The sequence below is a fragment of the Bubalus bubalis genome, chromosome 4 (genome assembly GCF_019923935.1).
Source record: "Bubalus bubalis isolate 160015118507 breed Murrah chromosome 4, NDDB_SH_1, whole genome shotgun sequence".
Lineage (NCBI taxonomy): Eukaryota > Metazoa > Chordata > Mammalia > Artiodactyla > Bovidae > Bubalus > Bubalus bubalis.
In genome coordinates, this window is record NC_059160.1 from 144,080,024 (window position 1) to 144,096,653 (window position 16,630).

The following is a 16,630-nucleotide window of genomic DNA, read 5'->3' on the forward strand; positions in this document are numbered from 1 at the left end:
TCAAAATGCTGTTTTTCTTGTGGTTAATGTTATCACTAATGTCTATTTTAAAAATCTTTCTTAAAGGCTCAATGCTTTAACTCTAAATGTTGTGCTCTGAGATCTTTTATTATAGTGTGTGGCCTACAATGTGTTAAGTGAAGACAGAAAAAAAGAATTAGATCTTATTTTGCAGGATATGGCAGACTCAGGATTAAATTGGTTCTATAATAATGATAACTACTATTAAATTTATTTTCTCTCTCTCTTTTTTTTTTTGTATGTTGGTCTATAGGCAGACTTTTTTTTTTTAAGCTCTCATTTATAAAACATTTATTATATGCCAGCTCTGTGCTAAGCCTTTACATAGATCATCTCATTTTATTCTCGTAGTAACCCAGTAAAGTCAGTACTATTATGCTTTTTTTCCTCCTATACCCCAAGGAATGTGGAATCTTATTTCCCTGACCAGGAATCAAACCCATGACCCCTGCATTGAAAGTGTGCTGTCTTAACCACTGGACCACTAGGAAAGTTCTTATTATGCTTCTTATTCTAATACATGTAAGTAAACTGAGAAATAGAGAGACCAAGGAATTTGTCAAAATCACATGGCTGATAATGTTTCTGATCTAGAAATTGAACCCACATCTATTTTCAAAGTCTTTGTTCTTACTTCAGATATCAAAAGGATGAAACCATTACCACTAGGTTTTTCCCAGAGAAGCCCATTGGTCCCCCCAAACAACCTCATTTCAAACACAGGAAACTTGACTCCTGTTAAATAGTTTGCTGAAGGACACAGCTGGTGATCACAGCTTGAAACGGAGGGTTTTCTAATGCAACACCATCTCTAGCCACAAAATCAAATAGTGTATCCCAGGATTACCTGGATCAAAAAAGTACAACCAAAACAAAACCAAAATTTGAGGATGGTAGAGGACTGTCAAATTTTTACTGTACCAGGTAATAATTTTAAAAGAAAAGAAAAAAACCCATCTCCACCTTTTCACAAAAAAAGGACTTTTATTACTTTAAAAATTTTTTATTTTGGCCATGCAACTTGCAGACTCTTACCTCCCACACTAGGGATGCAACCTCTTCCCTTTGCAATGGAAGTACATAGTCCTAACCACTGGACTACCAGGGAATTTTCTACTTTTTAAATAAATTTTATTTATTTAAGAATTTAAGAATGGGTCTTCATTGCTGTTTGGCTTTTTCTCTAGTTGTAGGAAGGGAGGGCTACTCTCTAGCTGTGGTGCTGGGAATTCTCCTTATTGTGGCTTCTCTTCTTGGGGAGCCCAGGCTCTAGGGTGAGCAGGCTTCAGTAGCTGCTGCTCATGGGCTCAGTAGTTGTGGCTCTTGGGTCCTAGATCACAGGCTCAATAGTTGTGGCACACAGGCTCAGCTGCGAGGCACGTGGGATACCACCAGACCAGGGATCAAACCCCTGTCTCCTGCGTTGGCAAGCAGGCTCTCCACCACTGAGATACCAGGGAAGCACTCTATATATTTAGAAAGGAAATTTTAATAAGAGAAAAAGGAAGACATTAATTAAATTAAATCAGACTTATGAAAAACTTTACATGGCTTTTTTTACTTCTTTATTCTTAAAATTGAAATATAGTTGATTTGTGTTTCCCTGGTGGCTTAGATAGGAAAGAATTTGCCTGCAATGCAGGAGACCCAGGTTCAGTCCTTGGGTTGGGGAAGATCCCCTGGAGAAGGAAATGGTAACTCACTCAAGTATTACTGCCTATAGAATTCCATGGACAGAGGAGCCTGGCAGGCTACAGTCCATGGAGTCGCAGAGTTGGGACATGACAAAGAGACCAACACTTTCACTTTTTCACTGATTGATTTACAATGTTGTGTTAGTTTCAGGTGTACTCAGCCTCTTTTTTTTTCTCATTTCGCCACAGACCGATGATCATTTGGTTCAGTTCAGTTCAGTCGCTCAGTCGTGTCCTACTTTTTGTGACCCCATGAACCGCAGCAAGCCAGGCCTCCCTGTCCATCACCAACTCCTGGAGTTCACCCAAACCCATGTCCATTGAGCCAGTGATGCCGTCCAACAATCTCATCTTCTGTTGTCCCATTCTCCTCTCGCCCTCAATCTTTCCCAGCATCAGGGTCTTTTCACATGAGTCAACTCTTCACATCAGGTGGCCAAAGTGTTGGAGTTTCAGCTTCAGCATCAGTGCTTCCAATGAACACCAAGGACTGATCTCCTTTAGGATGGACTGGTTGGATCGCCTTGCAGTCCAAGAGACTCTCAAGAGTCTTCTCCAACACCACAGTTCAAAAGCATCAATTCTCTGGCGCTCAGCTTTCTTTATAGTCCAACTTTCACATCCATACATGACTACTGGAAAAACCACAGCCTTGACTAGGCGGACCTTTGTTGGCAAAGTAATGTGTCTGCTTTTCAATATGCTGTCTAGGTTGGTCATAACTTTCCTTTCAAGGAGTAAGCGTCTTTTAATTTCATGGCTGCAGTCACCATCTGCAGTGATTCTGAAGCCCAGAAAAATAAAGTCAGCCACTGTTTCCACTGTTTCCCCATCTATTTGCCATGAAGTGATGGGACTGGATGCCATGATCTTAGTTTTCTGTATGTTGAGCTTTAAGCCAACTTTTCCACTCTCTTTCACTTTCATCAAGGGGGTCTTTAGATCCTCTTCACTTTCTGCCATAAGGGTGGTGTCATCTGCATATCTGAGGTGATTGATATTTCTCCCGACAATCTTGATTCCAGCTTGTGCTTCATCCAGCCCAGCATTTCTCATGATGTACTCTGCATATAAGTTAAATAAGTAGGGTGACAATAAACAGCCTTGATGTACTCCTTTCCTGATTGGGAACTAGTCTGTTGTTCCATGTCCAGTTCTAATTGTTGCTTCCTGACCTGCATATAGGTTTCTCAAGAGGCAGATCAGGTGGTCTGGTATTCCCATCTCTTTGAGGTCAGAGTCAGGCCATTTGAGGAGACAACAGTGCAATTTGATGATGGTTCTTGGCCAGTCCCCTTTCATTTTCTCCTCTTTTCTGAACTTTCAAATAATAGTTGCTTGATTTATTATTCTTTATTGTTTGTATTATCTCATTTTCTCATTATTTCCAATTTCCTTGCTTAGATATCAGCATGAAAATTTTGGGACCCTTGGTAGAAGGGCTTTAGAACCAGCAGTCTTTGTTTCTTTGGATTTTTAATTTATCTACTTATTTGGCTGCACCGGGTCTTAGTTGCAGCACGTGGGATCTTTAGTTATAGCTTTCGAACCCTTAGTTGCAACATGTGGGATCTAGTTCTCTGACTAGGGATCAAATGTTGGCCCCCTGCATTGACAGCACAGAGTCTTAGCTACTGGGCCACCAAGAAGAACCTAGAACCAGCAGTCTTTGGATTAAGTTGGGTGAAGCAGGAAAGAGGGACATCATTTCTGGGTGTGGACAGTCCGAAGGACAATGCCTTCCTTATACTGAGGAGGTACTCAGATATTTGCGGACCCATGAGTTCTATTTGTAACCTAATCTGGTGATACTAACTCCCCAGATTTTATGCTGTTTTTGTGTGCGTGTATAAAACTAAAAATTTGTAGATTCTAAATTAAATTTATTTATTTTTAAATGAATATTTTTAACGATAAAAAGTACAATTCACAAAGAAGATAAACATCGTAAACCACTAGATACCTAACAACAAAGAAACAAGGATAAATAAAGCTAAATCAGAAGAAAAACAAGGGAAAATAAATATATGTATAATCATAGTGAAACATATTAACATTTCTCTGAGAATAATTTTATCAAGTGTAGAAAAAAATGAGAAAAGTATCTTGAATGATGTCACTAATAATTTAAATATAATAGATTTCTATTTATATTAATCTTATATCCTACACAAATATATTTAAAATTTTGTATCTCATATGTTGCTATTAGATGTCCATAGAACATTTAGAAAAACTGGCAAAAATAGAAACATTACTAAATTTCAAAAAGTAGAATTCTTTTTTCATGGTTCAGTTACATGTATACTACTACTACTAAGTCACTTCAGTCGTGTACGACTCTGTGTGACCCCATAGACGGCAGCCCACCAGGCTCCCCCGTCCCTGGGATTCTCCAGGCAAGAACACTGGAGTGGGTTGCCATTTCCTTCTCCAATGCATGAAAGTGAAAGTGAAGTCGCTCAGTCGTGTCCAACCCTCAGTGACCCCATGGACTGCAGCCCTCCAGGCTCCTCTGTCCATGGGATTTTCCAGGCAAGAGTACTGGAGTGGGGTGCCATTGCCTTCTCCGTACATGTATACACATATTATTTTTGAAGTTATTTTCCATTACAGATTATTATATGATATTGGCTATAGTTCCCTATGGTATACAGTAAACTTTTATTGTTTGCTGCATGTCTATTTTAAATTAGAAATCTAGCATTCTGTTTATGCTAAGTCAAACAACTGGACTCAAAATGTTATAAATTTTTTAGTTAGGCAAAAATTCATAAGTTTTCTAAAAGATATATATTATATGTATGATTTATATACACACACACACACACACACACACACGAGCTTTTCTACTATGCTTGATAAAGGCTTGAAAAAGAATATAAAAAAAAAGAACAGATGGAGAAATTGGAAAACATAAATCAAGTTAAATGGGAGCTGCTGCTGCTGCTGCTAAGTCGCTTCAGTCCTGTCCGACTCTGTGCGACCCCATAGACGGCAGCCCACCAGGCTCCGCCGTCCCTGGGATTCTCAAGGCAAGAACAGTGGAGTGGGCTACCATTGCCTTCTCCAATGCATGAAAGTGAAAAGTGAAAGTGAAGTCGCTCAGTCATGTCCGACTCTTAGCGACCCCATGGACTGCAGCCTACCAAGCTCCTCCGTCCATGGGATTTTCCAGGCAAGAGTGCTGGAGAGGGGTGCCATTGGAGCACTGAATATGAAATAGAAAAAGTGAAACAAACTAGATAAAAGATCCTCATATAGTCAATTTGTTTTTTAAATATGGCTGCTTATTAGAAACATGTCTGAAAAATTTAGGTTGTTAACTGAAATATGTTATTAATACTATTGGGTCCCCAGGAGTAGAGTTTCTTGGATAATGTAAGCTCTTCTTCCTTTGGCTTTAGCAGCTTTACTGTCCAACAGGTAATGCCCTGCTTGGGTAGTGATGGACTGAGAAAAGGGTGTAAGAGATATCTTTGGGGGAATTCCCTGGTGGTCCAGTAATTAGGATTTTGTGCTTTCACTGCCGTGGCCCTGGTTCCTTCCCTCGCCACCTGGTTGGGGAACTAAGAGATAAAGAGGTAACTTTTAAGTATTCACATTTGTAAAGATTAGGTTTGAGCTTTAAACTACTTGTAACTACAATAGTTGTGGCTTCTAATTTAAAGAACCCCCCATGCTTAGCTTATTCAAAGAATTTCATTAACTTAATCAATTGTCACAGAAATTAAAGGAGCTTTATTTGTGAATACAAGGTTTAAAGGGTACTTTAGCATGTTTTGTGTCTATTATACTTTTGTTTTGTAGTAAATATTCTGTTTCTTAATTTTAATTAATAATTGCTAGTGAATATTCCATTTCTTTTTTAAACATTTTTTTTGTTGTGCTGGGTCTTTGTTGCTACTCACAAGCTCTCTCTAGTTTTGACCAGCAGGGGCTACTCTTCTTGAAGTGCACAGGCTTCTCACTGTGGTGGCTTCTTTTATTTTGGATCATGGGCTCTAGGCACAGGGGCTCAATAGTTGCAGCATATGGATTCTAGAATTCGGGCTCAGTAGTTGTGGTACATGGGATTAGTTGCTCCAAAGCATGTGGAATCTTACCAAACTAGGGATCCAACCTGTGTCCCCTGCATTGGCAGCCAGATTCTTATCTACTGTACCACCAGGGAAGTTCCAATATTCTATTTCAAATGAGAGACTACATAGAAAAAAGACTCACTGCCAATGTTTTTTTATTTCAGACCAAAACCTCGTGCAACTGAGCACAACCAAGGTGCATGCAGATTCTCCTCTGAAGTGAGACTTTCCAAAGGACCAATGACTCTGTCCCTCATGCCCTTTCAGATTTTCCTACTTCATAGCTATGTCTCGATCTCGCCACGCAAGACCTTCCAAATTAGTCAGGAGGGAAGATCTAAACAAGAAGAACAACAAGCAACTGAAGAAGGGATCTAAGCCAGCCAACAAAAATGTGGCGACTGTCAAGACTGTGAGCCCTGGAAAATTGGAGCAATTCGTGCAAGAAAGAGATGTTAAGAAAAAAACAGAACCCAAACTGACTGTGCCAGTCAGAAGCCTTCTGACAAGAGCTGGAGCAGCACGAATGAATTTGGATAGGACCGAGGTTCTTTTTCAGAACCCAGAGTCCTTAACTTGCAATGGGTTTACAATGGCTCTGCGAAGCACCTCTCTTAGCAGACGACTCTCCCAACCCGCAATGGTCATAGCCAGACCCAAGAAAGTTCCACCACCTAAGAATCTAGGAAAGCAACATGAGTGTAATTATAAGGTACTTACAGACATGGGAGTAAAGCACTCAGAAAATGATTCAGTCCCGATGCAAGACCCCCCAGTCCCCCCTGACATAGAGAAGCTAATTGGCATACAAAATGCATCTTTCATTAAAGACGAGAGCCAAGAGACAGCCCAGTCTTGGTCCCAAGGTGTCGAGGATTCCAAAATAATTTGCTCTACTCCTAGTGACCCTGCAGCAGAGATTCTTTCTGGGTCACTGGAAGGGACATGTGGTGGAGAAGAACTATTCTCTAGAGAGACAGTGAATAATATCAGTGATTCCCCTAGAATGTTTGCTCAGGACACTGTCTGTGTTCCTTTGCTCCAAAGAGCAGCCCTCAAGGTTACCTCTGAAGGAAACCCCAGCATTCAGTTAGAAGATTTGGGTTCACGAGTAGAATCTCTTAAGCTGTCTGATTCTTACCTGGATCCCATCAAAAGTGAACATGATTGCTGCCCCACCTCCAGCTTTAATAAGGTTGTACCTGCATTGGACCTTAGAAACTGTTTGTCTATTGGTGGGTCAATATATCCTACCTCATTAATAAAACTCCTCTTGGCAGGTTCAGAACAAGAAACCCTTGGTGCTAAACCAGATCATCAAGAGGTACTCAGAACTACCCCAGATCAACAAGAAGTTCCTGATACCACCCCTGTCCTAGGACAGGCCTTTAGTGCTGTCCCACATCAATGGGAAGTTCCTGGTGCTAACCCAGTTCATGGAGAGCCTTTGGGTGAGACTCCAGACCCACCAGAGATTCCTGGTGCTATTCCAGTCCAAGGAGAGGTCTTTGGTGCTATCTTAAATCAACAAGTCCTTGGTATGGGTGGTGGTACTGCCTCAGACCCACCTATCTTTCTTCCAGCCCCTCTTAACCCAGTTGCTACCTGTAATGCTCTCCCAGCATGGCCAGAGCCCCAGGGAACTGTTTCATCTGGACTTGAGGTCCCGGGCACTATGCAGATTTTGCCTTCGGGTTCAGGTCACACTCCTCAACCATCATCAAACTCAGAGATAATTTTGGTACCTCCTGTAATACCTATGAACAATATAGAAAATGAGAAGAAGGTTCATATAAGCTTTCTGCCAGCTCACACTCAGGGGTTCACATTAGCCCCTGAGAGAGGACTCCAGCCGGCTCCACAGGGCATTGCCCAACTCTCCCTGGTGAGTCCCAGCACATTGGAAGGAGGGACCTCCCAGATCAGCGCCACCAGGATGGTTGACATCAACACCACAGTGGTGTCTAGGCCAGTGCCACTTGCTAGTACCTCTTCTCCTTCCTACACAACTCTGCTACCTACCTTGGAAAAGAAGAAACGAAAGAGATGTGGGGTCTGTGAGCCCTGCCAGCAGAAGACCAATTGTGGTGAATGTACTTACTGTAAGAATAGAAAGAACAGCCATCAGATCTGTAAGAAGAGGAAATGTGAGGAACTGAAAAAGAAGCCATCCGTCATTGTGTCTTTGGAGGTAAGCAAATAACCCAAAGGGCTGGGGACACCTGTGAAACTTGGTAGAGTGATCTGTGGAGACTATTTTTTTTTAATAATTTAAAAAAATTGTATTCTGTTTTGGTGTGCTGGGTATTTGTTGCTGCATGCAGGCTTTTTCTAGTTGCAGTGAGCAGGGACTCTAGAGTGTACCAGCTTCAGCAGTTGTAGCGCTTAGCCTTAATTGCTGCATGGCATGTGGAATCTTCCCGGATCAGGGATCAAACCCTTGTCACCTCCACTGGCAAGTGGATTCTCAACCACTGGACCACCAGGGAAATCCATGTGGAGAGTTTGCTTCAGTATTACATTCTTTTGCTTTGGTAAAATGTTGCTTTAAGTTATCTAGAGGAATTTGAGGAGCTACCTGAGGCATGTCTTGCACACTGAGTGATACATTAGCTTATTTTTAGAATTTGTCTCAGAAAGCTAGAACATAAAGTTTTTCCATCATAGGTTTTGATGGAGAATAGGGAAACTGTATGAAATGTCGTTTTGGAAAGATTTCCACTGTGCCTTATTTTAGTGTGTCTTATTTTGAAAGCTACATTTTTAAAAACTAGGAATGGAACAAAGTCACTAAATGCCTTGCATCCTGAGGAACCAGAGGAAATAAACTTCTTTTCTTTTGAGAGAATAAAATTGTCTCTATCTTTTATCTTGAAACTTTGCCTTGGAGGTATAACAATAATAGAATTTTCGCTTCAACTTTTGGCAGGTGATTTCCACTTGGTCTGCATATCTCACAGGATTGTTGGGATTCAATGGTGATCAAAAATTGAAAATTGTAAAGTCCAAAGTGATATATACATAAAAACACTCATACTTACTATTACATTTATGAAACTAAGGTAGTCAAAGTATTCGTTGACTTACTTTGTTTAAAGGAATTTTATGGAGCTTGGTTAATACTCAAACGTGCTTAATTTAAAACACCTGTCAACTGTGGTGTTTTATGATTTTTAGATTACCCACTTGAAATTTTTTAAGTCTACTATGAATATGAGTATAGTAGAATAGATTAAAATATTATGAACTTAAATTCAGCCAACCTTTTCTATTTCATTCTGGACTTAAATTATCTGTTCAAAAATGCTGACTTCCTGTTTGACTAAGCCACCATAAACAAGAGATCAGACATTTAAACCCTCGTGTATCAGTGACATTTAAGGTGTTTTGTTTTAAATATTTATTTATTACTTATCTGGCTGTGATGGGTCTTAGTTGTGGCAAGCAGGATCTTTAGCTGCAGCATGCAAACACTTGGTTGTGTCAGGTGAGATCCAGTTCTCTGCCCAGGGATTGAACCCGGACCCCCTGTACTGGAAGTGAGGAGTCTTAGCCACTGGACCACGAGGGAAGTCCCACGTTTAAGGTGTTTTTAAAATACTTGTTATAAACCTTACTGCTATGAATAATCTTGACTCCTCACTTCACACATATGGGAGCAGATCAAAATGTGGCCAGTAACTTAATAGTTTACAAACTTATCTCTAAAACACTTAGTAGCAATTTTTTTGTAACAGAAAGATCTCATTGGTAAGCTCCTGATTTGTAACATTGCCAAATGACATTGTTGCCAAAGGTACTCTATGTTTAATAGGTGTAAACACATTTGCTCTTTTCTAAACTTGCTCCTCTTCTGGCATTACTCATTTGGTTCAATGGTTTACCATCTACATGGTCTCCACAAATGGAAAACTCAGTCATCTTTAACGGCCTTTCTCTCATTCTTCTAGTTATCTCTTGTCTATAAGATAAGAGCACTCCTATCTCTCCATTTTCTTTGCTCCAGCTGTTGAGGCATTTATCTCTTACTGGGACAATTTCAACTTTCTCTTTATTATTGGCAAGTATTTATGGCACTTCTATTGTGGGATGAGCATACCAGCCAGCTGGAAAGTCAGGATGTTGAACAACAAGCTCTCCTTAGGTATAACTCAAGTTTTCTTTCTATAACGCTGTTTCTCCTAGATTAATCCAATTAGTGCTTTTCTGCATATGGGGTTCATCTCACCCAAAACAATGGAAAATAGTGCCTTCCAATTATAGGTGAAGCCTAGATTCCTTAGCATGGAATATGAGATCTTTAGGGTCTTGACATGACTGACCTCTTTTGTCTTATGTGATGTTATTTCTTACATTATACTCGAACTTTCAGCCGTATCCAGCTGCTTCTGCTTCCCCAGGCTCACTGTGCTTGGCCCTGTCTCCGTGTTCATTCTCATGGTACATATTCTTCCTTTTTCCTGCCTGACAAAATCCCACCCTTCACTCACCCTTTCCTGTGCAACACCTGTATCTGTGCATGTTCCTCAGGTTTACTTCCAGGGAACTTTGTTTTTCTTGTGCATTCTAGCCTAGTTACAGTGATAGGTGCTAAGTAAATACTTGTTAATTGAATGAAAAGAATATATTTGTAACTCAAGGAATCAGGTTTAGACATTTAGATGGTGTGTGGTTTATTTCTGTAAACTTGCTCTGGCAAGCAAGTGTGGCCACTGTGGTCAAGGTCGGTCAGGGTGGGAAATACTAGTATTTGTTAAGGAGTGAATCAATATATTGGCTATTGCGCACACTCTCCTAAGTACCACATTCTTTATTTCTAAAAAACATAAAAAACCTTCCAGTTCAGTTCAGTTACTCAGTTGTATCCGACTCTTTGCGACCCCATGGACTGCAGCACACCAGGCCTCCCTGTCCATCACAAACTCCCAGAGCTTGCTTAAACTCATGTCCATTGAGTCAGTGATGCCATCTGACAACCTCATCCTCTGTCATCCCCTTCTCCTGCCTTCAATCTTTCCCAGGGTTTTTTTCCAATGAGTCAGTTCTTTGCATCAGGTGGTCCAATATTGGATCTTCAGCTTCAGCATCAGTCCTTCCAGTGAATATTCAGGACTGATTTCCTTTAGGATTGACTGGTTTGATTTCCTTGCAGTCCAAGGGATTCTCAAGAGTCTTCAATACCACAGTTCAAAAGCATCAATTTTTCGACGCTCAGCTTTCTTTACAGTCCGACTCTTACATCCATATATGACCACCTGAAAGACTACAGCTTTGACTATATGGGCCTTTGTCAGCAAAGTAATGTCTCTGCTTTGTGATATGCTGTCTAGCTTTGTCATAGCTTTTCTTCCAAGGAGCAAATATGTTTTAATTTCATGGCTGCAGGCACCATCGGCAGTGATTTTGGAGCCCAAGAAAAGAAAGTCTGTCACTGTTTCCATTTCCATTGTTTTCCCATCTATTTGCCATGAAGTGATGGGACCGGATGCCATGATCTTAGTTTTTTGAATGCTGAGTTTTAAGCCAACTATTTGCCAATAAAATTGACTTTGGCAGTATTTTCTCACAAATCACTAACAGTTCTATTTTGCTTTCACAGTCAAACCTCTATCTTTCCACTCAAATGCTCTTTCCAACTACTGGCCTTTAGCAGATCGGTAACATGAATGGCAGGATGCTGTATGTGACCCACCCAGCAAGCAGTAAGACACCAATAAAGAGAAGATGAGGAACTATGAACCTGAAAATCTATGAAAAAGGTAGCTCTCCCTAAAGCTACCAATCACTGAAATCTCATTATTATCCGACCAGTAGTTTTTTCAGCTAACTTCTCAAAACAGATTTTGTACCTTTGCTTCATAAAGCCACCCATGAAAGCACAGCACTCTCTCACCTTGGAATTTAGGCTCCATGTCCGGCTTCGGAGTCATTTATAAGTGATTCACCGCTTCCTCCTCCTTCTCCCTCGACTACCTAGACACCACTAACTCGACACCCTAGGTGGGATTTGCTAGCACCTGCAGACCGCCTAGCACTACAACCCACACAACCGCTGGTCCAGCTGAGGGCTGCCCACCCATGATCTTCATTTTTTTGAATGTTGAGTTTTAAGCCAGCTTTTTCACTCTCCTCTTTCACTTTCATTAAGAGGCTATTTAGTTCCTCTTCACTTTCTGCCATAAGGATGGTGTCATCTGCATATCTGAGGTTATTGATATTTCCTCTGGCAATCTTGATTCCAGCTTGTGCTTCATCCAGCCCAGCATTTTACATGATGTACTCTGCATATAAGCTAAATAAGCAGGGTGACAGTTTACAGCCTTGATGTATTCCTTTCCCAATTTGGAACCAATCCATTGTTCCATGTATGGTTCTGTTGCTTCTTGACCTGCTTAAAAAACTTTGCATAATTCAGATTTATAGAAATATATTTATGGAAATATTGCAGTACTGAGCATTTAGTTTAGCTTTCAGGCAAATGATAACATTTTCTGAAATTGGAGGATGATTGCTTTACAGTGTTGTGTGGTTTCTGCTGTGCATCAACCTGAGTCAGCTATAAATAAATGTGTATTTCCTCCCTCTTGAGCCTGTCTACCACCCACCTGCTATTCCACCCCTCTAGGACATCACAGAGAGCACTGAGCTGAGCTCCCTGCGTGGTACAGCAGCTTCCCACTAGCTATCTGTTTTACACATTTTATTGTTTTTGCATTTTATTGTATCACTTTAATTAAAAAATAATTTTTATCAGAGTTTAGTTGATTTAAAATGTGTTATTTTCTGGTGTATAGTAAAGTGAATCAGGTATACATCTATCTACTCTTTTTTTTTTTTAACTTTTTAAAAATTTAATTAATTTTTTGGCTTGCCCCATGCAGCATGTGAGTTCTCATTTCCCCAAACAGAGATCCAACCCCTGTGTTTTGCAGTGAAAGCACAGGGTCTTAACCACTGGACCACCAGAGAAGTCCTTGCATTATTTTTAAGATTCTTTTCCCATTTAGGCCATGAGAAAGTACTGAAAAGAGTTCCCTGTGCTATCTCTTTTTGTCTCCTCCATGGTAAGAGTCAGACACGACTAGGCGACTTCACTTTCACTTTTCCCTTTCATGCGTTGGAGAAGGAAATGGCAACCCACTCCAGTGTTCTTGCCTGGAGAATCTCAGGGACGGGGGAGCCTGGTAGGCTACCATCTATGGGGTCACACAGAGTCAGACACAACTGAAGCGACTTAGCATAGCATAGCACAGCATGGTGGTTGTTTAGTCACTAAGTCATCTCTGACTCCTGCGACCCCATGAACTGTAGCCCACCAGGCTCCTCTGTCCATGGGATTCTCTAGGCAGGAATACTGGAGTGGGTTTCCATTTTGTTCTCCAGGGGATCTTCCTGACCCAGGAATCAAACCCAGGTCTCCTGCGTTGCCGACAGATGATTTACCAACTGAGCTATGAGGGAAGCCCTGTCTCTTCCAGATATGTCTTCTCTTTATACATAAATAGGTTTTCTGAATTAATTGAGACTAAGTTTTTCATAGACATGATATTCCTTTATCTTGACATACTAGAGAATAGATTTCCTGAAAACAAGTATATTCTCACATATTATTATCAAAATTATGAAATTAACAATGAACCATTGTTATTATCTAACCCACAGACTTCATTTTGGCCTATAAGAAAATATCCCTTTGGCCTCTGTTAATTTGTAGTAATTCCTTAGACTTATAAAACAACTTTACTGAGGTATAATTGACATATAATAAACTGCACATATTCAAAGTATGCAATTTGATAAGTATGATATACATACACTATGTGATCATTACCACAGTCAAAATCCATCACTCCCCAAAATTCCTTCATAGTCTCTACACCCCTACCTGCACCCCTTTTCTTCAAGCAAACGTATTTCCATCATTGTACACTTGTTTGTATTTTCCAGGGTTTGATATAAATGGAATAGTATAATACAAAGATTTAGGGGGGAGTTAGAATATTTTTGCAATATTTTATAATATTGCTACTTTTACAAAGTGCAGATTACTTATTTTGTCCCTCACTTTGTGTTTGTCTAATGCTTCCTCGTGACTTCATCTGGATTATGAATCTTTGTTTGAATACCTTCTTATAAAAGGGGCATGATGTCCTTTGTCCCACTATCTATGATCTTAATTTTTATCACTTGGTTAAAGGTAGTGTCTCCATGGTATAATCAGTATTTTTCACTTTGTATTTAATAAATATCTTGCAGGGACATTGAGGCTTGTAAATACACAGCTATCCCTCAAATTTTCACTCTTTAGTTTTAGTATTCACTGCTGATTTTTGCCTGATAGTTGTCAAAATCTGATTCTGTTTCTATCATTTCTTCTAAATCTATTAATTAGCTTTAAACTCCAAGGAAGAGCTTTTTCTTCTTACTTTATTTATATATTTATTTTAGCGTGAACTTGTAGATTTTTGTTATATTCAGTAGATTATACTTCTTTATTATCATTACTTATTTTGATGCTCAAATTTGGCCAGGGAGAACCTTCAACCATTGTTTGAATAATTATTTTCTGTCACAAATGTTCCAAGGTTTTCTATTTCCCATCCTGCCCTAGATGAAATGACAGTTATCCAGGAAAACTTGGTTCTTTTCGGTAGAGAATGGTAATTAGAAACCAAGATCTTGGTGACCGAAATTATTGCTGTTACTGAAATGTCAGTGGTGTGTTCAAATTTAGACTACGCATTTGTTGAATTAGTTTTGTTGAATTAGTGTTTCTTTCTCTCACACACATACCCTCACCCTTCAATGTGGTTATATTGTTCATTTGAAATACAATTTTAATTCATTTATTTTTGTTCATATCTTATTTCAAAGTTTCCTTATATTAGATGATATTCACATGTCATCTCTTGCTTCACATATCATCACTTGCTCTCTCTTGCCAAAATATCACCTTTTTCCAGACAAAGCTGATTCTGAAGATGTGTTGTGTTGTCCTTATATTGAACTCTCACACTATTATAGACCTACTCATCCAACAGTGCATGAAGAGGCAGAGAAGAAAATCGGGAACACTTCTCTGAGGGAAGTTCATTCTAATAGAGCAACGAACAGTTGTACACTCTTGTTTATGGTCGCCTTTTCTTAATATTATGTTTATGAGACTCATCAATAGTCTTGCTTATAGCTATTCATCCTCATTGTAGTGTTATTTTCCAGTGTATGTATATATCGCAATACAGAAATTCTCTTGTTAATATCATGTATTAACAATATCTATTCTATTTTGTCATATGTCATATTGCCTATCCATTCTATTGTTAATGCACAGTGGAATGTTACAGTATAGAACTGAACAGGAGGACAAACATCGTAGTGCTACTATGGACATTTTTATGGAAACCTTTTGGTGAATATATGCATGCATTCTATTGACTATATTCCTAGGAGTGGAATTGCTTTGTCATAAAATACGCATATGTTTAACTTTCATCGATACTATCAAACTGCTGTGGTTGATCCAATTAAGACTCTTTGCTGCTGCTGCTGCTGCCAAGTCGCTTCAGTCCTGTCCGAACTCTGTGCGACCCCATAGACGGCAGCCCACCAGGCTCCCCCGTCCCTGGGATTCTCCAGGCAAGAACACTGGAGTGGGTTGCCATTTCCTTCTCCAATGCATGAAAGTGAAAAGTGAAAGTGAATTCGCTCAGTCGTGTACGACTCTTAGCGACCCCATGGACTACGGCCCACCAGGCTCCTCCATCCATGGAATTTTCCAGGCAAGAGTACTGGAGTGGGGTGCCATTGCCTTCTCCATAAGACTTTTTATTTGCTCCCTATCCAACAGTTGGTATTTTCTGTCTTATTTAGTTTCAATAATTTCATTGGCTGTTTAGTGGCATCACTACATTGCATTTCCTTGATGACTAATGAAATCGAGCTCTTTTTTTTTTTTTCCCCTCACTGTGCATTTTGCAGGACCTTAGTTCCCTGACCCTACCCCCTGCAGTGGAAACGTGGAGTCTTAACTACTGGAACACCGGGAAAGTCCTACTTTTATTCACTTTTAAATTGGCTTTTTACTACTAATTCATGAGTTTATTATATTCTGTTGAAACAAATTCTTTGTTGAATAAATAGTTGCAGATATCTTTATCTTTTTTATGGCAATGTTTCACTTAATTGTGCTTCTTATTTTTTGGCCACACTTCAAGACTTGCAGGATCTTAGTTCCCCAACCAGGGATACAACCCAGGCCTGGCAGTCAAAGCCCAGAGTCTTAACCATTGGACCACAAGGGAACTCCCTGTGCTTTTTAATGAACAGAAATTATTTTCTTTTTTTCTAAAAACTATTGATATGTTTGGTTGCCCCAGGTCTTAGTTGCAGCATGTGGGTTCTAGCTCCCTGTTGTTTAGTCGCTTAGTCATGTCCAACTCTGCAACCCCATGGACTACAGCATGCCAGGCTTCCTTGTCTTTCACCGTCTCCTGGAGCTTGCTCAAACTCATGTCCATTAAGTCGGTGGTGCCATTCTCATCCTCTGTCTTCCCCTTCTCCTGCCTTCAAACTTTTCCATCATCAGGGTCTTTTCTAATGAGTCGGTTCTTTGCATCAAGGGGCCAAAGTATTGGAGCTTCCATTTCAGCATCAGGCCTTCCAATGAATATTTAGGATTGATATCCATTAGGATTGACTAGTTTGATCTGTTTGCTAGTTCCCTGACCAGGAATCAAACCTGGGCCCCCTGCATTCAGAGCTCGGAGTCTTAGCCACTGGACCACCAGGGAAGTACTGAATGAACAGAAATTCTTATCTTTAATGTAGTCCAGT

At 40.0% G+C, this 16,630-nt stretch overlaps 1 protein-coding gene across 3 annotated transcripts in view; it reads left to right on the forward strand.

The window, feature by feature from the left end:
* Positions 1-16,630, forward strand: part of TET1 (tet methylcytosine dioxygenase 1) — a 137,911-nt gene that overhangs the window by 5,143 nt on the left and 116,138 nt on the right. For all 3 annotated transcript variants that reach the window (XM_025284630.3, XM_025284629.3, XM_006070285.4), the window contains exon 2: positions 5,962-7,988. In XM_025284630.3, coding sequence (XP_025140415.2) covers positions 6,084-7,988 — 1,905 coding nt within the window. In that variant the 5' untranslated portion in view covers positions 5,962-6,083. The remainder of the gene's footprint in view (positions 1-5,961; positions 7,989-16,630) is intronic.